Source organism: Prionailurus viverrinus, chromosome C2 (assembly GCF_022837055.1).
Source record: "Prionailurus viverrinus isolate Anna chromosome C2, UM_Priviv_1.0, whole genome shotgun sequence".
Lineage (NCBI taxonomy): Eukaryota > Metazoa > Chordata > Mammalia > Carnivora > Felidae > Prionailurus > Prionailurus viverrinus.
The window spans coordinates 23,393,142-23,417,294 of NC_062569.1; the positions used below are offsets into that span (position 1 = coordinate 23,393,142).

At 38.2% G+C, this 24,153-nt stretch overlaps 1 protein-coding gene across 11 annotated transcripts in view; it reads left to right on the plus strand.

The window, feature by feature from the left end:
* Window positions 1-24,153, plus strand: part of SATB1 (SATB homeobox 1) — a 100,636-nt gene that overhangs the window by 24,479 nt on the left and 52,004 nt on the right. For all 11 annotated transcript variants that reach the window (XM_047875924.1, XM_047875920.1, XM_047875922.1 and 8 more), the window contains 4 exons: window positions 380-614; window positions 4,316-4,492; window positions 5,268-5,394; window positions 6,161-6,284. In XM_047875924.1, coding sequence (XP_047731880.1) covers window positions 404-614; window positions 4,316-4,492; window positions 5,268-5,394; window positions 6,161-6,284 — 639 coding nt within the window. In that variant the 5' untranslated portion in view covers window positions 380-403. The remainder of the gene's footprint in view (window positions 1-379; window positions 615-4,315; window positions 4,493-5,267; window positions 5,395-6,160; window positions 6,285-24,153) is intronic.

Below are 24,153 nucleotides of genomic sequence, written 5' to 3' on the forward strand. Positions count from 1 at the left end.
TCTTTTTAACTACACTGGTGGTAATTCTTGTTCTACAAGTAAGCCCATTTCCTCCAACTTAGTTTTGTTGGTAGGTGACAAATTGTGTTTTTATTCTAATGTGTGTTGCTACAGTCTCCACAAATTATTTTGTTAACTTGAATGGAAATGTAATACTGTGATCTAGAAATAGAATTAACATCTGCATTATATTATGTACCTAGTTAAGCAATTTTACAAGTATGTTATATTTGTGGAGAGAAATAGGGACAAAATATTTACTTGGTGTATCGTATATATATAGAGAGAGAGAGAGAGAGAGAGAGAGAGGAAGAGAGAGGAAGAGCTAGGGAGAGACCCCCACCCAATTATAACATGTCTTCTTTTTAAATTCTGGCAGGTGATCTTTAGAGGGTAACTGAGTATGGATCATTTGAACGAGGCAACTCAGGGGAAAGAACATTCAGAAATGTCTAACAATGTGAGTGATCCGAAGGGTCCACCAGCCAAGATTGCCCGCCTGGAGCAGAACGGGAGCCCGCTAGGAAGAGGAAGGCTTGGGAGCACAGGTGCAAAAATGCAGGGAGTGCCTTTAAAACACTCGGGCCATCTGATGAAAACCAACCTTAGGAAAGGTAAATACTTGGGAGCCCAATCCTGGAAAGCTGCAAGCCCTTGTGTCTACTCAAGGCCACTTTGTGTGGGGGTGGGAGAGGCAGAACGTGTCTCTGTATGTCCTTTTCCTTGATTCTCTTTCTGATGTGAAATGAGTTACATTCCAGGCTGCAGTGTCCGTCATGTTTGGAAAGTATAGGCTCTGTGCTTGAGTGCAGTACCTGAGTCTCCTATGTAGACTGCAGTCTTTGGCTGTTTGGGATGATAAGGACTGAGTTACATATAATGGCCCTCCTGACACAAGGCTTCCGTGGATAAGGTGTTGTGGTAGTAGAGAATATGTAGGTGGCTGTTGCTTAAACTAACCCTGATTGAGAATAAGACACTTAGATTGAGTACTGCTCTAGCTTTTTCAGAGGGTTACTAGCTGTAAGTCGTTTTCAGAGACCATGGGAACCTTACGTGATTCGATGGAAAAGTTTTGCGATATCCTTTTTTGTGGTTTGTTTTCTTAAGAGCAGATTTATTATTTAGCAGTGAAAAACCTGATGATTCTAGGTCTTTATTTCTGCTGCAGTTGAGTATTTTTGATAAACTTGCCTAAGTCTGCCCTTCCTTTATCGGGGGAAGCGTGTAACTGTGTGACTCCTTTCTACCAATTTTGTATTAAATTGATGAAGTTTAACAACTTTGTGTTCAGCACCGCTACTTGTGTAGATCAGTGCCTCTATGGGTAGAACGTGTGTGCCTCATAATGGTCTTTATTTCGTCTGTGAACAACTGTGCATAGGAGTCAGATTCTCCTTACATTTGCTAATAAGCCAAGGATAAAAATGCCATCTTTTAGCAACCAAGAATATTAAGTAGGTAAAGTTAGAAGGCAGAGGAATTTCATTGTGTTTGATGCATAACATTTATCATACAATCATTTATTTTTTTCTTGGTTTGGCGAAAACAAAGAATATATTGATCCTGAAATGAACAGACACAGCAGTCCGTATTGTTAGATCTTTATCTATTAAAAATGGAAAAACAGCACTTCAGCAAATTCTTTGGCCTCTACTCATGATTACCCTATTTATTGATTGTTTGCCAAGAATGTATGCATCTTAAGAAAGCCAGGGTAAGAGCATTAAAAATATAATTTATTACGGCTTTTCAAACTGAGTGCATTAATATTGTACTGTGAAGCACTGGGGCTCTATAAAAAAGACTTTCTGACGCCTGCAAACATATAAGTTCCATAAATTCCTAAATAGGAGATTTCAGCTGTCTCTGGTATTATGTGATATTTGCACAGCAAACTTTAATGCCAGGACAGTTTTAGACAAGGATTCTACAGACTTCACTGCTCCTTATGGCAGACGTGCTGTTTACACAGGCTCATAAACCTTCAGCAAAAGCTTCTAAGACTGCCTCCAGGTTTAAATCATGTGGTATTTTTAGCATTCAGCAGTGACCAGTGCACTCCCCTTTTAATGCTGGAAGGTTATGAAGTTGCTGTAGTTGGAAGTCTCGCCAAACACTAGCACTAATAATCAGACAGTTCAGAGAAGGCTCCTGTTCAGCGTTACTCCCAGTATCAGTAAGGCGACGGTGACAAGTTGGCTGGGAGGTTTAGCAGCTAGATTTGTAATTAAGTGATTCTGTTGCCCCTTATCAGTAGTCACCTTAATTATCTATAGGGTATCTCGAAATAAAATCCAGAGTAAATCCAATATGTTTCAACAGTTTGCAAAAGCGACAGTTACTTTCATAGGTCTAAGGAGCATAGAGTATAGAACACGTCTGTATCATTCTATAAGAGGAAAAATCAATGCGTGTGTTTTTGTTGCACTAACCCAACTCTTTGAAGCCATCAGAACAGGGGGAGGAGAAACCAAAGTACAGTAATTTCACTTCCTGCTCAATTTTTTTTTTAAACACTGCTTTCACAGTGACATATTTTTAAAATCCAGTTTAATTGTAGAAGGTTCTCAGCTTCAAACAACAAAATTACTAAAGCTTTTTGGTGGTGATGATGTGTTGTTGTTGTTGTTGTTTTTTCATCTTATTTTTCATGTGCATGGTTTCTGTTTGACAGGTGCTAGATAAAAATTGTGGCTGAGATGAGAAAGCACTACTTAAGAAAAAGAGGTTGGATGTTTTTGTTTATTTGTGTAGGAAATTTTGCCAAAGTACCTTCAAGCCAAGGAAGAAATCACCAGTTTGCATGTTGCTATTTTTGCTGTGGTCTTCCCAAGTCTTCTTCTGATCCCTGACAGGTTCTCTCTCTGGTATAAAACAGATGAATGAATGACAAGAATATTGGCAAGCTCTGTGGCTTGTTTTTCATGCCTAGCCTGTTGGGTACCTCCGAATGAGTTTGTGAGCTTTCCTAAGTAAACCTAAAGGGGTTTATTTGTCAGAGCTAGAATCTCTAGTGAACAGTTCGCTAAGGCTTTGGTGAAGATGCACATGTAGACAAATGTAGCTGTTTTACTGCCAGCTTTTGTTCAGCATAAACAAGAAAACAGAGCGTGCTGAAAGGGCATCGCTGGTGTCAGTAGGATATCCTGATTTTTAGCTCTGGTTGGTGTGTGCTAGTAATCTCCAGAAGTTGGTAGGATTGATTCTGGGAGTCCAGAGGGCAGAGCTTATAGAGGCATTAACGTTATAGGACTAATTGGGGATCCTGGGTGCCCTGTTAAAGTAACCCTTGTCATCATTTATGCTAAAGATGATACCCTCCTGGCAGTTTGCCACAGTACAGTTCAGACGCATCTGCTTTTAACCCTTTTCCGTATTTCACTGGAAGTCTGACAGTGCACTGCATAAACACCTTGAGGACTACAGCATTCCGTGATTTCAGTTTCTAGAAGCCTCTTTTCCAACAGTGGTGTGGCCTGTGCTTATTAATAATCATCTGGCTACTGAGTTATTACATGGATTAAAGTAAATAGAGAACACATCAGATCTGTGCAGATTCCTTTATCCGAATCTGTTATTACGAGGCCAGTTTCCTTTTCTCTGTCTCCTAACCTGTCACAAAGATTGTTTATTTTAAGGGCAGGTGGCCACTGTGATGTCTTTTTAGTCAGGTAGATTAAATGAGTAGCCATAAAGATAAATCTTAATTATTTGGATTAGGCACATATTGAAATCACATATTTTGAACATCAGTTTGGTTAAGTTTTGTGTTTCTTGTATGGAACTGTTAAGTAACGATCTTTAAAAAGGAAGAAAAATGCTAATAATTTTATAGTCAAAGATCCTCTGGGCACAAGCAGGACAAGTTCAATATCAACAAAAGCATGTAGGAAGCGGGAAGGTGGGTTCCTTTGAAGACCAGTGTAGTGAGTTACATTTGCACACTGTATACCACTTCTGGGAGATCAGACAAGATACTTCTCTCTCGTCCGCATTATTATTTGATCAAAAAGGTAATTCTGCGTTAATTGACTTTGGAAAATAGACTGTTGAGATGAAAACGGAGCCCAAGTTACCTTAGGACCAAGTTCACATTCTAGTTAAATATTTCTCTTACAACTTTAAAACCTAAAAGAACGTACACGTTTGTGTGTGCGTGCTTGTATTTCTGTGCCCTGTGTGCCTGGGAAACACAGTCTCCCCTTCTCTCAGTGTTGGGAAGATTTATTTTCATGGCTTAGTTTTTCCTCCCCCCGGATTGTGTATCTGAAGGCTGTCGGTTTGCGTCTCTCTTTCTCTGTCTCTTTGACAGGAACCATGCTACCAGTTTTCTGCGTGGTGGAACATTATGAAAATGCCATTGAATATGACTGCAAGGAGGAGCATGCGGAATTTGTGTTGGTGAGAAAGGATATGCTTTTCAACCAGCTGATAGAAATGGCATTGCTGTCTCTGGGTTATTCGCATAGCTCTGCTGCCCAGGCCAAAGGTAAATAATGCATCCGTGGGGTTGGAAAAATTGCTTGGCATCCTTTGTTTACTTTGCAGGGAAAGCACTGAATATTTTTATTCAAAGAACTGTAGCCTGTGTGTTGCACTCGTGCCTTATAGACTGTGGGTTTAAAAAATTGGCTTAATTCAGTTTGGTTTAGTTAACACACATTTTGCGCGTGTGGAATGTCGAGGTAGATTTTTTTTTTTAAATTACTTCAGCTGAATCATTAGTATGCTTATTGACCTTAATAATCTGCTCCACTGAGGACCCACAAGGAAGTGAGGAGCGTATTTGAGCAGATGGACTGTTGAGAGTCAATTTGCATTTATGACTGAATATCTAGTTCTGTTTCTTTTATTCTGTTTCTGATGGTTTTATGGGCTGTAAAGTATTTTTCAATGCTGATTCCCATTGCAATAGAGAATCTTATCTAAATCGTAAAGCCATTTAGGACTGGTTCAGCTATGTCTTATTAGAACTTCCTGTAAGTTAGGAAAATGTGGCCTGTGCATAGGTTTTATTGATGGGCTTTTATTTCCCAAATAATAAACAACCCTTCAGTCATTTACATAATTTTACAATTTGGAAAGCTAAGCTGTGAATATTTTCATTGACCTGCCTTTTAGAGGGAAGGGAATCATTCAAACAGAAATCACAGTATTGCTTGTGGTGGGGGCAGCGTAAAAAACAAGGACAACGACAACCTCCTGCTGGAAATATTATCTGAAGGGTACAATATTTAGTGATGTATTCTCTTTATCTGGAATAGGGCTAATCCAGGTCGGAAAGTGGAATCCAGTGCCACTATCTTATGTGACAGACGCCCCTGATGCTACGGTAGCAGATATGCTTCAAGACGTGTATCATGTGGTCACATTGAAAATTCAGTTACACAGGTGAGTCAGGACAGCAGTTCTAGGGCAGAACGTTTTCCGTGCCTGCTCTTTGGAAATAAAGCGTGTCTGGTCAGCCTTTGATGTGCATTTACTGGGTGTTTCAGAAAGGTAAATCCAAATTGATTTCATTGTTTTGCCCCTTCTGCTTTATTTTCCTAACTTCAGTGGATATTGAAAACCCGCTCCCCCCCCACCCCCAAATTTGTAGGTTTTATGCAGGATATCAAAAGACAAGACTTTTTATATTTAGTCAATTAAATGATGCATTACAAGAAGGCATTTTACATAAAGTTTACTTAAGAGAAAAATATTTTTGCATATCATGAACAGTGCCATCTGTGTACATTTTGTGAAAGAATGCCTTATTCACTATTGCCGCGATCTCATTTATTTATATATTTTTTTTTTACCATTTTAATTCGTATGAACGGAGTCACGAAAGGAAAACGGTTAATACGTTAATGCTTTTCACGATGGCTCGCGAGAAAGCAGTACACCTTAAATTGTCTTCCCAAGCGCATCAGAGCAGGAAGGTAGAAGTAACGTGAAAAAATAGCCACCACAGGCAGCTGATGTATAATTCATGCATCGATACAGCAGATGTGTTGTATAAAGTAATTAACTAATCGGAACAATCAGGAGACCGAGAGCAATCTCCAGATGCATCTGTTTGATGCGCAAAATGAAATCTGTCTGTCTTAAAGGAATGTTCTGCAGCGGGATGCAATCTTGTAATAATCCCCTTTCTAATCTATGTCTCAAATAGTTGCCCCAAACTAGAAGACTTGCCTCCCGAACAATGGTCGCACACCACAGTAAGGAATGCTCTGAAGGACTTACTGAAAGATATGAATCAGAGTTCGTTGGCCAAGGAGTGCCCCCTTTCACAGGTACTTAGCATAGCATGTAATAAATAATAAGCCATCATGGGCAGCCCTGATTTCAGGTTTGATGGGGCTCCATAGTCGAAAGCAACTGGTATCTGAAGCAGGTCTGTCAAAATTGCAAGGTGACTTGACCACTGGTGACTTGTAACAATATGCCTGATTTATTCTGGACAGCGCCGTTACCCTTTTTCTCCCTTGGGGAAAAGAGCAAAGGAGAAACAGCTCAGCAGAAGACTGCCTTAGCTTGTTTTTAGATTCCTCTTCTGAGTTCTCTGAGCATGGAAGCTGCATTCTCCTGAGTGTCCTTATGTAAGAGAGAGTAAAGGTTGTATAACCTCCAGGAACCTTTGGTGAGCGCGAGTGGCAGTGTAAGTGTTAATGGAAAACTTCGCCATGCTACCTCAATAAAAAAAAAAAAAAAGGACAGTTTCTAGATATTTTATCCGTTACAAAAAAAGGAGGAAAAAAAGCATTTCCTATAAACAATCATAAAAATAAGAAGTTTCTTCCCTGTAACTAAAGGTTGAGTGGTGCTCGGGGTTTTGTCACCAGTTCTGTGGCATTGGTTTACTTGTTTTGCTTTGTTCTTTGGTGGAATTTTATTTTTTCCTCTGAGATTCCTGTCATGTTATCAGAGACTCTTGAAATGAGACAAAGATTTATTATCGTATTTGATATTTTAGAATGAATTTTGGTGAAGCGTAACTAAAACTCTAAATGGAGACTGCCCCTTTTTCTAAATTTCAAACCAAACATTTTTGATCACGCATGGCTGATTTCACATAAGAAAGGGTGCTGTGAACCTGCTCTTCATGGGCTGCTTGTGTAGTCGCTACCTAATTGTGTCAAGATGCCATCCCCCGGTGTCAAACCCGATGTGAGGTCATCCCGTGATCTAGTATGATTCAAGTACGATCCGACGAGATTTTTACCCCATTTTGAAGTTTTTTCTTTTATGTCACGTTCAGAATGTAATCCTGAGTGTTAGTCTGTCAGTCACTTGAATGTGAACTGTATGACTCTGCTATAAACATTTCTGCTCTTGAGATTTTCTCCAAATATACTTCCAGTGTGATGCTCGTGAAGGTACTGGTACCTTCAGAAGGAAGCTTGCGGGCTTTTGTGCTACTGTCTTATGGAAACTCCATGTATCCCAGGTTGCTGCATTACAGTCCATCAGCTTTACTTTGATATTTGTTAACGATTATAGGAGTGAAGCAAGTGAATTAAATTTATAGTTAATTATGGCTTTCTATATTATAAGGTAAGCTGTAGCCATAGGTAAAAAAATTTTCATGTTGCAGGTGTCAGTTTCTTGGAATTCAGGGCAAATTCTTTTTGTCATTTAGCTTATTTCCTTCTATCTTCCCTCTCTCACCCTTGGAGTAGAGAGGATGTGCTCACCCTTGGAGTAGGGAGGATGTGAATTTATAACCATCGAATAAAAGTAATTTAAATTAATTAAACACAGTTAAATCAATAGGATGATATAATGAAGCAGGTGACTCTTACATCTGGGACTTTGGGTTTCGCAGACAACTCCAGATAATGTCATTTGGTTACTAGCATTTGAAAATTTGAAATGGCCTAGAAATAAACTTTTTTAGAATTCAAAGTTAAGACCTACATAGCCCCAGTATGTTGCTAAATGTCCCATTGATTTTGGAAGGAAATGCAGGCAACGATTTCAGGCATTTACTGTGAAGTGGAGAAGAGAATGCTAGTACAAGTATTTATTGATACAAGCAGTGAGAACTGATTGTTCAGTGACATCAACATTCAGCCAGTAAACTCTACCTCACTATAGCCTGTAAATATAATTGTGAACGTACTTAATGTTATCATGGGAAATGAATTGAATACAGACAATTATAACATTAAACAGAATGACCAAATGAAATTCGGGGCTTGGTTTTGGAGTCCTCCGTTGGTGAACTTCTGTGGAGACGCGTTTAGGAGAACATGTGGCTGTGTGTAAGCTGGAGCCCCTGCTGTAATCGTGAAGGGGTGAAACCAGGCTGTAACTTCAACATCAGTTGTAATTACAGTTGTCCTTTCTTTAAAAATATCTTTTGAAAAAACTACGTGTGGTTTACCAGTGGCAACAGATATTTGAGATCAATTTAATGCTTAATATGAAAAAAATGTGACCTGTTCTTTAAATGAGGGGGTTATTTCTCTCTCTAGAATGAGTCCATGGATCGTAATCCTTAATTTGGAACGTTGTAATAATGAACTGGTTTCCCTTTGCTTCTTTATTTTCTTTTCTGTCATAAGTTATTAAAGAAGAGAAAACCAGGCTCTGTAAGGCCTTAGCCCAAAATATATGCTGAGCTTGGGGAAACAACTCTTTCTCTCCCCTGTGGTTGAGATACAGCGATGAAGATGGCATTGTGAAAAATGCCTTGCAAGTAAATATTGCCTCAGTTTTACACAAAATGGAACCTGACGTGAAGAAACACTCATGTTAAGACTTGTTTAGCCCCCCTCCCCCGCCTGTGGAGTTTTCATCTACTTGCTTGAGAATTTTGAGTATAAAAGTCTAGCATGCACATTTTGCTGTACATTGAGAGTTTTGTTTACTATGATAAAATACCTCAATAGCAAGTATAGCTACAGGGCCCCTTAATATTATGCTTAGCAGAATGTCCAGCCTATGGACGACCCTAGGTTGACTCCCTTTACAGAGTAGAGTCCAGGAGGGAAAACCAATGGGAATCCAGCAGGAATGTGCTTGGGGTGCCTGAGAAGCCTTGCCTCCAGTGCTCTTAGCAGGATTGCCCCACACTTGCTAGACAGATGTCCTTGGAATATTCAAACTAGGTTTTTATTGTACCCAGACTCTTCCTTGGACAGATGAAGAAGCCAATGAGCCTAGAGGTTAGTCAAAACACTGGTTAGTGTCTGACCCAAAAATCCTTTCCCAATGATAAATTTTAGAGTGTGTTGATTTTAAAATGCACACTTAATGTTTTTGTGCAATAATGTGTGATAATATTTGCAAGGTTTTCTCCAGCTGCAGAAATTCCATAAGGGTGCATGTGGTTTGATTTATAACTATGCCTTTATTTCTGTGACTGCTTTCCTAAATCATGAATCTGCCCAAATAGATTGACATCCATCTATTACGTTTTTGTACCACGTGTTTATTTTTGTAAAAACATGCTAAGATGCAAACACTTGGCTCCTTATGGAGCCGAAGTCGATCGCTTTCTTGGTCGCTTTCTTGTTACTTTTACTTCTTTCAGTGGATGTGGTTGGATAAGGTGGGCGTTGTATTCTGAACTGCAAGTAAGAAGGAGAGAATCAATCTGGCTTGGGGACAAGAAAGCCTGTGGTCATAAGAACATTGAGTGTATGGATTCGGGAGGTAAATGGGAACTTAAAAAGAAGTAAACATTTGATTTACAATAAAACATTTCATTTTCATTTTAGTTTTCCCTGAAGTTTTAGAAATTGAACTTAAGCACTGGATAAACATATATACATTCGGTGTAAGGATACATTCATTTTGTTAAAAGGTCAATGATTACTTCTCCCAGCCTAACTAATGTCTTTCTTCTAAAAATGTTTAGATCAGATATTCCTGAGAAATTATAATCTGATACGTGCATTTTTACCACCCCCCCCCCCCCACACACTCACACAAACTCACCCATCACGACTTTCACATTGTTAAGGGATTGGATTACTATTTCCTTTCTCACCTAGAGATCAGTAGCTCCAGGCCCTAGTCCTACATGTAGTAAGTGAAAAGCATCATTTTTATTTTCAAGTAGCAAAATATATATAAAATGTATTTAAGTTTGAATGTTTCATTTATTTATTTTTTATATGAAATTTATTGTCAAATTGGTTTCCATACAACACCCAGTTCCATCCCAACAGGTGCCCTCCTCAATGCCCATCACCCACCCTCCCCTCCCTCCTAAGAATGTTTCATTTAGAAGTTGTATTGAATAAAATCATCTTTCCTTTTCCTGAGAACATCTAAGATCTAATATATGTCAGACTTTCTGTTAGGTATTGGTAGGACAGGTAAACCTGCCCTCCTGAAGCTTACCATTTGATCGTGCTGATTCTACGAAACTTGACAGTCACTGCCGTAAGCATCTAATAGACCTCTGTGCTCAGTTGATTTTCAGTCTATATGATGCATAGTACCAGAGCAACAACTTAAAAATCCATATCAGTTATACTATAAATACGTGTTTTTTATTTTTATTTTTATTTTTTTAATTTTTTTTCAACGTTTATTTATTTTGGGACAGAGAGAGACAGAGCATGAATGGGGGAGGGGCAGAGAGAGAGGGAGACACAGAATCGGAAACAGGCTCCAGGCTCTGAGTCATCAGCCCAGAGCCCGACGCGGGGCTCGAACTCACGGACCGTGAGATCGTGACCTGGCTGAAGTCGGACGCTTAACCGACTGCGCTGCCCAGGCGCCCCTAAATACGTGTTTTTTAAATTGCACTTTGCATTATTGTTTCATAATTTTTAGACTGAAATGACACTTTTGAAAATTTGTAAATAAGCATTAATAATCACTCTATAGAGGGAGCACCTGGGTGGCTTAGTCAGTTAAGCGTCTGACTTCGGCTCAGGTCATGGTCTCCTGGTCAGTGAGTTCGAGTCCCGTGTCGGGCTCTGTGCTGACAGCCTGGATCCTGCTTTGGATTCTGTGTGTGTGTCTCTCTCTCCCCCTCCTCCACTCACGCTCTGTCTCTCTCTCTCTCTCTCTCTGTCTCTCAAAAATAATAAACACTTAAAAAAATTTAAAAAAAATCACTCTCTAGACAGCACCCAACATCAATATTCATATATTGTATTTCATCTGAGAGTCTAACCCTATGAAATTTATTCACATGTTCACATACTTAACTCATTCAAAACTATGTATTGGCAGTCTGCTGTGTGACAGGCTTCCTGTTTTCTTTGTGGTAATAAGGATGATACACCTTCATAAGTGAAATAATAATTTTTATTTAGTGCTTTTGATGTAGGATGGGCAAGTCCATCACCCTGAGTGGAATATAGTTTGTGTTGTACTCACAGTGGAGGAACCCGAGGCAGCGTTTAAATGAGTCTCATGGTTACATAGCTGCTAAAGCAGAGGAGAGAGAATTCACACCCAGAGCCTGTGAGCTTAACCAAATATCCTTCTTGGTCATATATAGATGAAGGATTTTTTTTAAGGCTTTCTCAAATTAATTTGATGCGTTTTGTAAAATACTTCCATTTCCCTGAAGTACTGGTAACTACTTACAGTTTTCCAATCGCATTTATTCTCATTGCTGAAATTTTGGTTTAGCAGATGTGTTTTGATTTTGTTGTTTGCACGTTGACTTGCTTTGAAAGTATTATTGTTTCATGCCCCTAGTTTAGAAGTGAGAGGGTAGTTTAGAGCACAGGGACTAACTTCTGGGATACGGGTGTTTTGGAGGTTCCAAAAGGCTTGAGTTTACTAGCTCTATGGCAGTCACTTCCTCCCCCCATCCTGTCACATCCATCTGGATCAATAGGTATAATTGAGCTAATAGGCCTTTATTTTGAGCCCCAAGACAATGTTAAGAATTTGCATTGGAAATAGTGGGCACTTTAATTTCTTGAGTCTATTTGCAAGTATAGACCTTCCTCAGCCACTGGCCTGATATGATAGATGAGGATATAACTGCCCAACTCCATTTAAAAATAGAGCGTTTCCTGTTTGAGATGTGCTTGTAGGTTTTTGTACTTGCCCTTTCCTGATATAATACATAAATCTTATTGGATACATAAACTTTTTTAAATTCTAGGACTTTTCTCGGTCCTTACCCTACTGACCGTGGGTATCCAAGGTTATGAACGTCTGCTTTGCCAGGCACTGAAGTACTTGATACTGATTGGATTTTACTACCATTTTCAGCAATGAGATTCATAAAGGAAATGGTAAACCAGTCTTATATGGGTAGTAGTGTGAATTGCTACTTATTTTTTTCTTGCCTTCCTATTGGAACTAGTTATTCTTCATTCTCTTTGAACTTAATCATCGGCTCTGTGTTAATACTATAATGTATAGAATTTACAATAGAAGAATAAAAATGTGCTCCAAATTGCAAGTTTTCCTAAGTCTCATATAGCAGGCTCATTTTTAGCTGATTTAGATACATAAGGATTTTACTGTAGCTTGATGTTAGCTCTCTGTAACCTTTCAGATATATTAATCAAAAAAGCCAAACTTAATAAAGCATCTAACTTAAAATGGATTGATCTCAAATATTTTATAGCTGCTATCTTTTCACAATAGTAAAACATAAAAGAGTTTAAGCCATGCCAATTTAGAGAGTGCTTAACAATGTGTAAGTACTTCATTTTCACTTAATAGATTTTTACCTGTGCTTTGTTTTAGATCTGAACAGGTTTCCTTTGACCTCAAAATCACTAATGCAAGGAAAATTACCATATCATGAGAGCATTTCCCCTATTTTTTTTTTTTTCTGACTTGCAGAATAATAAATACTGCCAAGGTTGAGGAGTATAGACCTGGCCTGGAAAAAGCCTATTAAATGCTATTTTCTAATTTTTTTTTAAGTTAACCGAATCATGCTAATAAATCTGATTTTCTTGCTAAAACAGAGCTAGTTTTAGAGTGCTTTTGAGTGTCTTTTTTTTGCAACTACTACTTAAATTTCAAGTTGGGCTCTGTCTGGACTTGCTTTTTAAACCTGCTTTGTTTCGTGTCAGATTTGGCCAGACTCGTAAACAAATAAACAAAAGACCTTAAATTCGGAATAATCAAAACAAATAGATACACGCACCCAATTTTTTTTTTCCTGTTTCATTGGAAACTGCTCGATCATAACGTGTTCGGAGTATAAAAAACATAAGAGAGCCTTTAACATAACAGGAGAGAGCCTCAGCCCGGCTCTGCAGCTCATTGCCAATTGAAGTAAGGAACGCTCTGGCTGTTGGGACTTTTAAATCTAGACTTAAAAGTTATTTGTTCTGTTTAGCATTTTTAAAACGATTCTATTAGGAATTGTATGTGCTTCAGTTTTAATTTTAACTCATAATGATTGTAAAGCACCCTGGGATGCTTGCATGAAGGGCGCTTCAGAAATGTAAGATTGTATTGTGTTCTAATATGCAGTATTATTATGGGGTGCTGGAGTTTCATCACGGACAATTCATATGGTTGCAGAATTCTTCATTGAAGGTAGCTGACATCTTTCAGACATCCTTCAGTAGTCTTTTTTTTTTCTTTTATTTTTACTCTAAAACTTTATCCTCTTTAGCCATCATCGTTTTCTTTACTTTCTTCTTTAAAAAAAAATATTATCTTTATTGCAGTATTTTCCCATAAAAATGCTAATCTAATTTAGTTTCCTCAGAGGGGTTAAAGGTGCAAACCACATGATAGGTTGAAAGTTAAGAAAAGATTAACGCTTTGTTAGCACCCTTTGAGATCACATTTTCACTTCATCCTTGGGTACCACTGATTGTCCTAGGCTTGTCCCTTTCTACTGTCAATCCAGCCTTTATTCCCAGGCAGTTAAAAAATGTGGAGCTACCTGAAGCAAGTATTAACTTTATGAAACGACACAATAGAATTTCCAGATGTGTTGAAACTCCTGGGTTATGATAACATAGGACAGAGCCTAATTTCGTTTTCTTTTTATTTCTTAATGGAACTATTTCTTGGTGTGATATATTTCTTTAGCAACTTCATTCTGTCACTTTTTATGGGAGTCTTTGCGTGTCATTGCTCTTTGCCATCACTTTAATTAGTGAGCTTGTACCATTCATTACCTAGGAGTCAAGAATGGGAGCTCTGTCATTACTAGCTCTGTCAGCTCTGGGAAGTGACTCTCCATGCCTCAATTTCCTCATCTATAAAGTAGGAAGATAATAGCACCAATTTTTCAGGATTGTTATGAGAATTACGTGAAATACTACTTGTTAAACATTTGGAACATTGCTCAGTTCTAAAGTGTACAATAACTTTGGCTGTTTTTCTACAACATGATGATTGAGAGGTTGCAATTACACGTGGGGATGCTGTATAGTCATCTAAGAAACTGCTGCTCCAAAGAAGATTTTGATGCAGACTTTTTATGGAAACAACCAAGAACTTTTCACATGTGGAAAAAGCAGAGGACTGTGTTACAGTCCATTCTCACCTGTGAGGGGCACTTTTAGCATCATCCTTTGAATCATTATAAATTTCCCACATATTTTTAAATGGAAGTGGGGAAAGGCTCAAACCTTGCACTTTAAATAAGTCCATTTGCAAGTTAAGCAAATAAGGTACCTTAGATTAGACAGTGTCCAAAAAGCATAAAGATGCCTCAGGGGACTGTCCTGTGGGTGGGAGCCTGTCTCGTGTCCTTTCGTGAACTCCCCTCACCCCCACTCCCTGAACTCAGGGCTCCATCCTGCCTTTGCGCACCCATCATAGTACTTTCCATGCTGTTCTGAGATTATGTGCAGACTAACTAGGCTCGCCTTACCTTGTGATTAACTGTCACAAAGGGACTAAGTTTGATTCATCATCACAGTTGTAAATCCTGGCACACAGTAGGATCTCAGGAATATTTATGAAGCTGATGCCTCATAGGCTTTTTGCCGTGTTAATTTCATGAACCAATAAACTATGTCAGTAGTTTTATTAGTAGTAGTTTACAGATACTCTGATCTATAATATCCTACTGTACAAAATATTTCTCCTATTACACTTCTGAATTTTTAGTTTATCTGAGAGTAAATTGTGAATTTTTCTATAAGGAAATCTACTGATACTCCAACTGTCTTGTATTTTTGCTTATGTTATAATGTTCTTGAATATGTGTACAAATTTACATGTTTGTAAGCAGAACAGTGGCCTTGGAGATACAAGGGACCCAGAGATGTAAAATATGCTGCAAAAGATCTAATTATATGTCACTGTTAAGCACAGCCTTTTAACGATATATTTATATGCATGTCTGAAATTTTTCTTCCCTATCAAACATATATTTCAGCATGGCTAATACTTTTCATTTTGGGTCAATTGTGTTATATTTGAGATCCATGCTTTTTCACTGTTAGTTCCATTTGTCCATTTCTCGTGTTTCAAAATAATGTAAAGAAGGAAAATTTCGATAGCACAGTCCATTGATTTATATTCAAAGATGCTGATGCTGCCAACATAGAAATGCTAACAGTCAGTACCACCCATATGGGCTCACAATGTCCATTCCTCAATTGATGTTCTCAAGTCCACATTTGGCATTGGAGACTCTGTATAGGGCTATAAACACATAATGTGTAAAAGTCCACTGTATAAAGGCCCAGAATCACCTGAATTTAGGGAGAGCTGCAAGTGTAGATAACTGTTCAGCCATTCCAGAATGGGCCCCAGGGACCCGGCTTGTCCACCCTTCTGCATGAGCACCAGCTCAGCCTGGAGCACATACCTCCAGTGATGGACGGGGCACATTATCTCTCGATGTCCAACCTGTGCAACATTTTTACTGTTTCACTATAACTCCTAAAGAGGTGATTACCAGAATATGGTAGTTTCCAAAACTGTGAAGCATTTTCATAATATTGATAAAGACGAGCCAGATTAATTTGATTTTCCTCTGTGACCTATTCCAGAGGTGACATTGGTTTATCTTTATTGAGTAGACATAGAAAGTCTTGGTTAACAACTAACAGTAACTTAAAAACACAGAAATCAAGGACATGATTTAGCTCTTAGTCTCCTGTGAAATCTTGGACCAGATATGAGGGGATCCATCAACTCTGTGATAGGCTTCTGAGGATTTGTGCAGACCCAGAAATTATAAGTTACTTTTGGGAGTGTATGTGGAGAGACCTTCCACAGGTTTCATGAGATTCCCAAAGAGAGTTTTGTCATTCCATAAAAAAGCTAAATTCTGGGCTGTCTTTTCTCCCCAAGTTTTAGGCAGTCTGGCTTAAAAATATTAATAGTGTTCATATGAAGAAAGAATGCAGAGAAGGAATATAAAATCTGCAAAGAGTTACAGAGCCTAATTCTAGTACAGTTGACCTTTGAACAACACAGGGTTGGGGACACTGACCCCCTGCATAGTCAAAAATCCACGTATAACTTTTGACTTCTTAAAAACTTAACTACTAACAGCCTACTGTTGACCAGAAGCCCAACAGATAACATATAGGTTGATTAACACATATTTGTATGTTACACGTATTATTTACTATATTCTTACAATAAAATAAGCTAGAGGAAAGAAAGTGTTAAGAAAATCATGAAGAAGAGAAAATGCATTACTGTACTGTAAAAAAGTCTGCATATAAGTGGACCCATGCAGTTCAAACCTATGTTGTTCAAGGGTCAACTGTATTTACTTTTGAAAAAATGGATTCTAACTACTTCAGTCCTTTTGCTCCGTGGCTTAAAGTTTTTCAGAATGCTTTATTTAGGACCCCTGGCATTTAACACAAATTTGTTACTTTTTCTTGTGCTGTGTCTAAGTACAGATACTAGAAGTTGTAATCTCCATAGAGGATGAGAGATTTAACGATGCAAGGACCATCAGAGAAAGAATAAGCAAGCATTCCTCAAGTTGCCAAGTTGGTGCAGACTGCTTAAAATTTAGAATCTTAGGAAACGATTTTTTGCTGTAAAATAAGTCATTGGATTTAGATTAATCTAATGAAAAACTCGTGAGAATTCTTTTTGGAGTAGGATAATGTTTAATGTATAATGATGGGTGTATTTTTAATAATCACATTATAAATAAGAAACCAGGGGACTTTAACCTTCCTAAAAATAACACTGTAGTTGGGGCATTTGCAGTGAATGCCTGTGAATGGCTGATGTGTATTACAGGTAAATCTTCTTAAGTCATTGAAGAAGACCCTACAGGACCTCTGTTTGGGAATACATGTAGATTTCATAGACTCTCAAAGCCATTAGAAGGGACCCTGGAGATTATCTAATTCAATCCCCTTCATGTTGCAGATGAACAAAGTAAGCCGCTGTGCAATTAATTTGAAATATTACATACCCTTAGTCATAATACACCTTTAACAAATATTTTCTAATTTAAGCTCTTTACTAATATATTCAATTAGTTTGAATAAGAAGGTTTCAGGATGGTAAACATTTCTAGAATAGGTACTTCTACAAAACAACAGAGTAGAGAACCTGGTCGAAGGTATTATCCGGGCCTTAGGTAAAATTACTTTATGTGGAAAAACCATGTGAACTGTGAGCCAACATTTTCTTTAAAAATTATGAATTGGGTATTTAAATAATTAAGTACGATTTCTGTGCTTTGGAATGGTCACGTTTTCATCTTTAGGAACCGCCAGAAAATTCAAAAAGATTTAGATGTGTTCTCTTTGTGCTTCCTTTTGTGTTGGAGGTTGGTACTGAGAGTCCATTTTTAGCATGACACAAGGGTTACTTTCTGTGAAGATGCCGTTTTCAGGCACTGGAATTGATCACGATGGCAAGAGCCATAACTATGACAACTGGAGTTTAAGTAAAATTTATAAGTGATTAGTCTCCTCTCAACAAATTGAGATTCCGAATATACCCCAGTTGTATCTCCCAAGAGAATGGCTTAGAAAGCAATAGAGGATCCAGAGGGAAAGATTTGGGGAACATAAGCTAACATGCACAAACAGAGTATTACACTTAGAAATCCTGCCATTTGCTTCTCATAAATTCAAGCCCATTTCCCTTCCTTCCCACCCCCAAATACCAGATGGGGGACTACCTGTTAATTTTCAACAAATTCGTTCCATGTCACCATCTCATATGATGCCTTTTAGAGCTTGTTTGTAGTATTTGATATCCTTTGGGATTAAAAGAAAATTCCATTTGCTGAGAATCTCCATTAAAATTGTGTTTGAACATGGAGTTGATTCCATTTGATCCAAAATTAAAGTTTGACCTTTGGGTTTTTCACATGCATATGAAAAACTGCTGTGAAATTCAGGCCACAGGCAGACAGGACACAGAGAAAGAGGAGGGGCGTCACAGTGTATGAAGTTACACTTCTCAAAAAATAAAAATGTAAAAGAATAGGGAGCCAGCAGTTTGACAGATTGTTCAGTAAATGCTCATTTTATTGAAAATTATAAAAAGGTGCTTAATGCCTCTGTGCCATTAATACAATACATAAAAAGGTTACTGTCAAGATTAGTGTTCCAGTCCTGAAAATTAACTATAGGGTTTTATGCATCACTCTGCATCGACTGAGAAGTTAAAGGTTTCTGTATATACATTTCACATGCGCGGGCATTTATTTCAGAAAACAATTATTTTAGACTTTATGCCAAAGACATTAGCAGTAATGTGCTTTCATTTAAAACATGGACATAGCAGATATATATTACAGACAAGGTAGAACCATGAAAATCGCCTTATAGAATTAAACCGGGGTGAGATTATTTCCCTTGCTGTCTCTAGAGTATTCCAATTCAAAACATACATTCCTTCCTACAGAAAAAGATATTCAGATTCCTTAGTTGAAATTAATTAGCATTCAGAAACCAGATAGCATGTTTTTGGGTATTCATGAGATCTCTGTTTGAAAAAAATGTTTTTAACTTGTAGAAATGTGTTGCAACACACAGATGGGAAGAAAAAGAAAAAAAAATCTCTTTAGCAAGCACTGTGTGTAAAAGGAATATTACATTTTGCACGCTCCTGATTGCTCTGTGTAAACAGTTTTTGACATCTGTCTTTATAGTTTTCGAGGAGAGGAAGACTTTGTTAAAAGAATCATTTTTATACAGCAGTCACCATTTCAGTCTTGCTTTACCTGTATTATGAAAGCAGATGGTCTGCATGTCTTTTGAATATTTATAACTATCAAAAACAATCTCTTGCTATTCACCCTTAGGCTTATGAGATGTCAGGACTGTTCTGGTTGAAAAAAATCATCCTGGGTGTTTACAGAAAGAGGATTACATTAAGCTGAAATGACTATACATTTTCCAGTTTAATATTTGTCCATCAGCTGTTTAATCGTATTTAGATAATTGTGTAAATAAGATGTTGTAGCCTTTGCCCTCTCTGCTGATGGAGCCTGAAAGCTTTAAACATGGGTGAACCACCATTTTGTAGATGCTCCTGCTACCTCCTCCCACCGCAGTAAAACCATCAGCAAGTCTTTAGTAAGTTTTGATCATGCTATCACAGTCCTGTTTGAAAAAAAAAAAAATAGTGCACAAAAAGTCAGTATGGAGATCAGATGAAATGCTAGGGAGCTTCTGGCTTCCGGGACAGGCTGTTTAGTTTATTAGAGTATATCGTAATATGCAAATATGGTACAGCACTTCAATTACCCTTTAAAGATGACGTGGCTTTCTCTTTATTCTTCACGAGTATTCGGAGCTTGGAGGGTATTTTGGAAAACTTTTGGTATAGTGGGGGTTAACTGTTTTTTGACTGGAAGCTGAGCAATCAGAGATAACAGATTTTGCTGTGGTTGGTTGATTTGGCAGAAAAGCATGAACAGTTTTGGTTTAAATGATTGAATAACCTGATTAGCATTGTTTTGGGGTGGGTTTTTTTGTTGTTGTTAAAGGCACAACAAAGCAATTTTAAGGGTAATCAGATCACTGCCTTTCCCCAGTTGATAAACCTTTTTTTTTTTTTTTTTTTTTTTTTTTCCCAGAAGGCCTCACCTCTCCCTAAACCTCTTTATTGGCTACCAGGATGACCAAGTAGAAAAATAAAAATATCTTCTTTCAGTTTCTAAATGTGTTCTAAATATATACCTACAGCGTATGTTATATTCTAGTGGGGGGGGGGCGTTGAAAGAATATATAATATGTTGAAAAATGATTTGACCTCAAGCAATTCCTTATGGGGTTTTTTGTTGTTGTTTTTGTTTTTCAAATTTGGAGACCTGCAGTATTTGAGAGCAAAGGTTTAGAATGTTCTAACTATATCTAAGTCAGGCTTTAGAAAAATTCCACCCTTACCTTTTCACAATTAGAAAGGTTATAAATAATGTATTTGGCTGAAAAGGAAGCTCAGCCTGTGGCAGATGGTATCATTCTAGAGTACTGGGGTTTCTGTGAAGATGGCATTCTTTCAGATCGGAACTTCAGCAGACTCTCAGAAAGAACCGAAGCTCTTCATAGGGAGCAGACATGTGCTTTATGGATCTTAGAAAAGCTTACAACTTGGCTCCTAGGATGAGAATATTGTGTCACACTGGGGTTATGAGACCCACAGCCAATTTCTGCCAACTTTCAAATTGCGTTTCCCAACACTGGAAGCTGTGGCCTATTCCTTGGCTGGTGTACTGTGTAGCATTTGAACTTGAGATTTGAGCTGCCTGAGTTTGGTCCGCTTGATTGTTTTATTCCCTGACCATCGGTGGTCTACACAGACCGGCCGCCGAGTAGGAAAACTTGCGATACAACTTGTGCCTTTTTCAAAGTGCTTTGGAGAGCTTGTATAAATAGACACCGAGAGAGAGAACTGGAATAACATAACCACCAAGCACTGCGACTTCCGAGACATCTGTGTGGATGTATTTTGAAAAACCTGGGAAGGGATCTCTTGCAAATTAATGAACAAAGTTTCTTTAAACTATGAGTCCTATCATGACAGCTAAAAATGATGCATCTGAAAAGATTCATGGGACGAGCTGCCATTACCTTTGACCCTTAGGAGCGAAAAAAAAAAAAAATTTGTTTCTGGTAGCCTCCAGTAACGGCTAATTCAGTGATCTTTGATCCTTTGATTGATCAGCTAATATATGCCCAGCCCCGTGGTGAGTCCAGGCCTTTCAGACATGCAACCCCAAGACTGACAGCAGCAGGAAGAGTGCTGGGAAGGTGCCATGTGCTGGATCTACACCAAGTCAGGAAAGGCTTTGCAGAAGCAAGGGTGCCTGAACTGTGTCCTGAAGAATGAGCTGCTGTTAGCTAGAGAGGAGAGAGGGCACAGCTCGAAAATCCAAGTCAGAGAAGCGGTAGATGTCTTCCTGATACCTGCTACTGGGTACAGGCCAGCTTCACAAGGATACTGCCAGATTGGAATATTGAAACAAATGGTGGAAATACTTTTTTCTCCCGGGGTGTGTTCTCTTGTTATCCCGTGACCCGAGTTAATAAATTTAATTAGTCTACTCTGTTCTTCGGAAGAAAATTTGACATAAAATAACAACATTTGAAAATTTTATCTGATGCTCTTCTGTTATTTAAAGCATAGTCTTTGGACTGATCTGAAATGTGATCATATAATAAAAGCCAGTGAGGAGGAGGCAGAGGGTTGTCATAGTAATTAACGTATCTTGAAGTCCATACTTGGTCTGTTCCCGGCTCTGTGCTAAGAGAACCATATTTATCTTATTTATTGTCTGTGTAAGTGTGGATAGTATGTCTCTTCAGGTCATTATTTTTCTAGGAACTTGCCTAGTGCTTGGCACCTAGTAGGAGTTCAGTAGATAACATGCTGAATGAATGGGAAAAAAATGCCTGAATGAATGGATTCTCAGAACAAGCCTGTGAAGTGAGTGTTGCTGTGATTCCCATCTAGTAAGGGGGATTATGATAGAATGAGTGGTCAGTTAATGTGACCAAGGTCACACTGCCTCTGTGCGACACATTTTGGACTTGAATGCAGATTTAGCTATTCTCTTTCATCAAATGAATATTTAGTGTGTATTTAGTATATGCCAGACATTTGGGGCTGGACAATAATATAGAGTCCCAGAGCTGTGTAAAGTACAACTTAGTATAATCTTTTTAAACCAAAGGCTTTTTTTTTTTTATCAACATAAGAATCCCAAGCCTCTTTCTTTCAAAATGTGGATCTTGATCTGCCTACCCCCTGCATATCCCCATCCCCTAGGCAGATAGTACCAACCTTGGCTTTGTTATATGTGTTCTCCAAATAATTGGTGTTTCTTTATGATTTTCTAAATTTAAGAACCAGTACTGAATATAATCTTTCTTTCTTTTTTTTTAATGCTTACTTATTTTTGAGAGAGAGAGAGACAGAGCGTGAGCAGGGAAGGGGCAGAGAGAGAGAGGGAGACACAGAATCTGAAGCAGGTTCTAGGCTCTGAGCTGTCAGCACAGAGCCCGATGCAGGGTTCAAATTCACAAACTGTGAGATCATGACCTGAGCTGAAGTCAGAAGCCCAACTGACAGCCACCCAGGTGCCCCTAAATATGATCTTTCAAATGCCATGTGACCCACAAGATTCTGAAATCTCTTTCTTGCCCTCAAAATTCATGGTCTAGTCTGATGCCACAGCTAAGTCTCCCAATAGGGATTTTACCACATGGAAAAAAAAAGTCCTGACGCAGTGGTACTTGAGCAATTTAGTAGTACAGATTACTACATATTGTTCTAATAAAAATAGAGGTCACCTCAAGTTACCTGAATTATGGAATATTCCCCAGCCCCCTGAAAGCACAGAAAGAATTTAAAAAGTGGCTTTGACATGTGTCATAACCTGTGGATTAGCCTTTTCATTTACATCTTGCTTAGGCTAATATTTACATTAATCAGAGTTTTTTAAGCACACATCACTTGACAGAGTAGAAAACATCCAGAAAGTCACTTAAGGACAGAGCCTACCGAATGGGGTTAAACAAGGGCAGGAAGAAGCTTTGATGATCATGCACATATGGATATTATTTTCCACATATGGATAATAATGAACTACATAGCACTATTGCATATGGGCTCTAATTTTATAAAAATATTTCAGATGGGTTGTCTTACCACGTACCGTGTATTCTTCCTTTTGTCCCCCCATATACTTTCCACTGTTGGTCTGCTAAATCACATTAAATTGAAGTAATCTGTTTATGTATCTGTCTTCCTAACAGATGGTAAACTTCTAGGCAGAGGCTGTGTCTTATCTGCCTTTGTGTCTCTAGTATCAGCTAGACACATAGTAGGTGTGCGGCAAAGAACAAATTTCATGTATAGAACTGCCGGCAAACTGAAATAGACTGAGCGTCAAACCTCAGCGAAATTGAGATATTCCCATACGTTTCTGAAAACTAAGGCATAAACTACATCTACAACTTGTATGTACTATTACATTGACATTTAAGAAACTGCCAGAATGTCTAGGAACAAGAGTAATAATTTTTTAAAAATTGGACCAAAGTTGAAGAGCATCAACTGTCATCCATTTGCAGAATCACCATTATCCATCAGCGATCTGAATAGTTTTATTAGTGTCTGACTTTATTGATCCATTATTACAATAGAGTAAGTGTGATTGAAGCTGACGGATTGTTAACTGGATCAGGTAATCTTCTGGCTCTGGTTTTGGCAACCTTGCTAAGTATCTTTTTGTACTTTGGACTGAGGGAGGCTCTTAGTAGAATTACAAGCTACTGGATTAATGGCAGAGAATCACGAGCACATTAAGAATGTCTTTTTAGAGAAATAAAATGTAAAAATGACTATAAAGTAGAAAGTGTCCAAAAAAAAAAAAAAGCTATCACGGTGTCTCTTATGAAAGATAGCCGTGTTTTACACAAATAATACAACTCTGGCTTATTTTTCACTGGAAGTTCTTTAAAGAGCCCCAAGAGTTAGATATTGCAGGAACTTGTGCATGTTACAAAATTAACACTGTATGGATGTCAGGAGAATCAAGAGTCACCAAAAAAGCTTTAAATTAGAAGTAGCTTAAAGAAGATAATTATATAAAAATACTTTTGTCCCCAAACTGGCTTTTCTGGTTGTTGCCTGCCTCCCAAACAATGCTGCCTTCTGTAAACTATTTCACCATAGACCAACTGAAGTCTGAAATGTAAGTTCTCATGTTTCTACACATAGGAGTGGAGGAAGGATTGGTGGCACAAGTCTAATTATTCCTAAAATGCAGCTGGAAATTAATTGAGCTGCTACTAGGTAATAAGG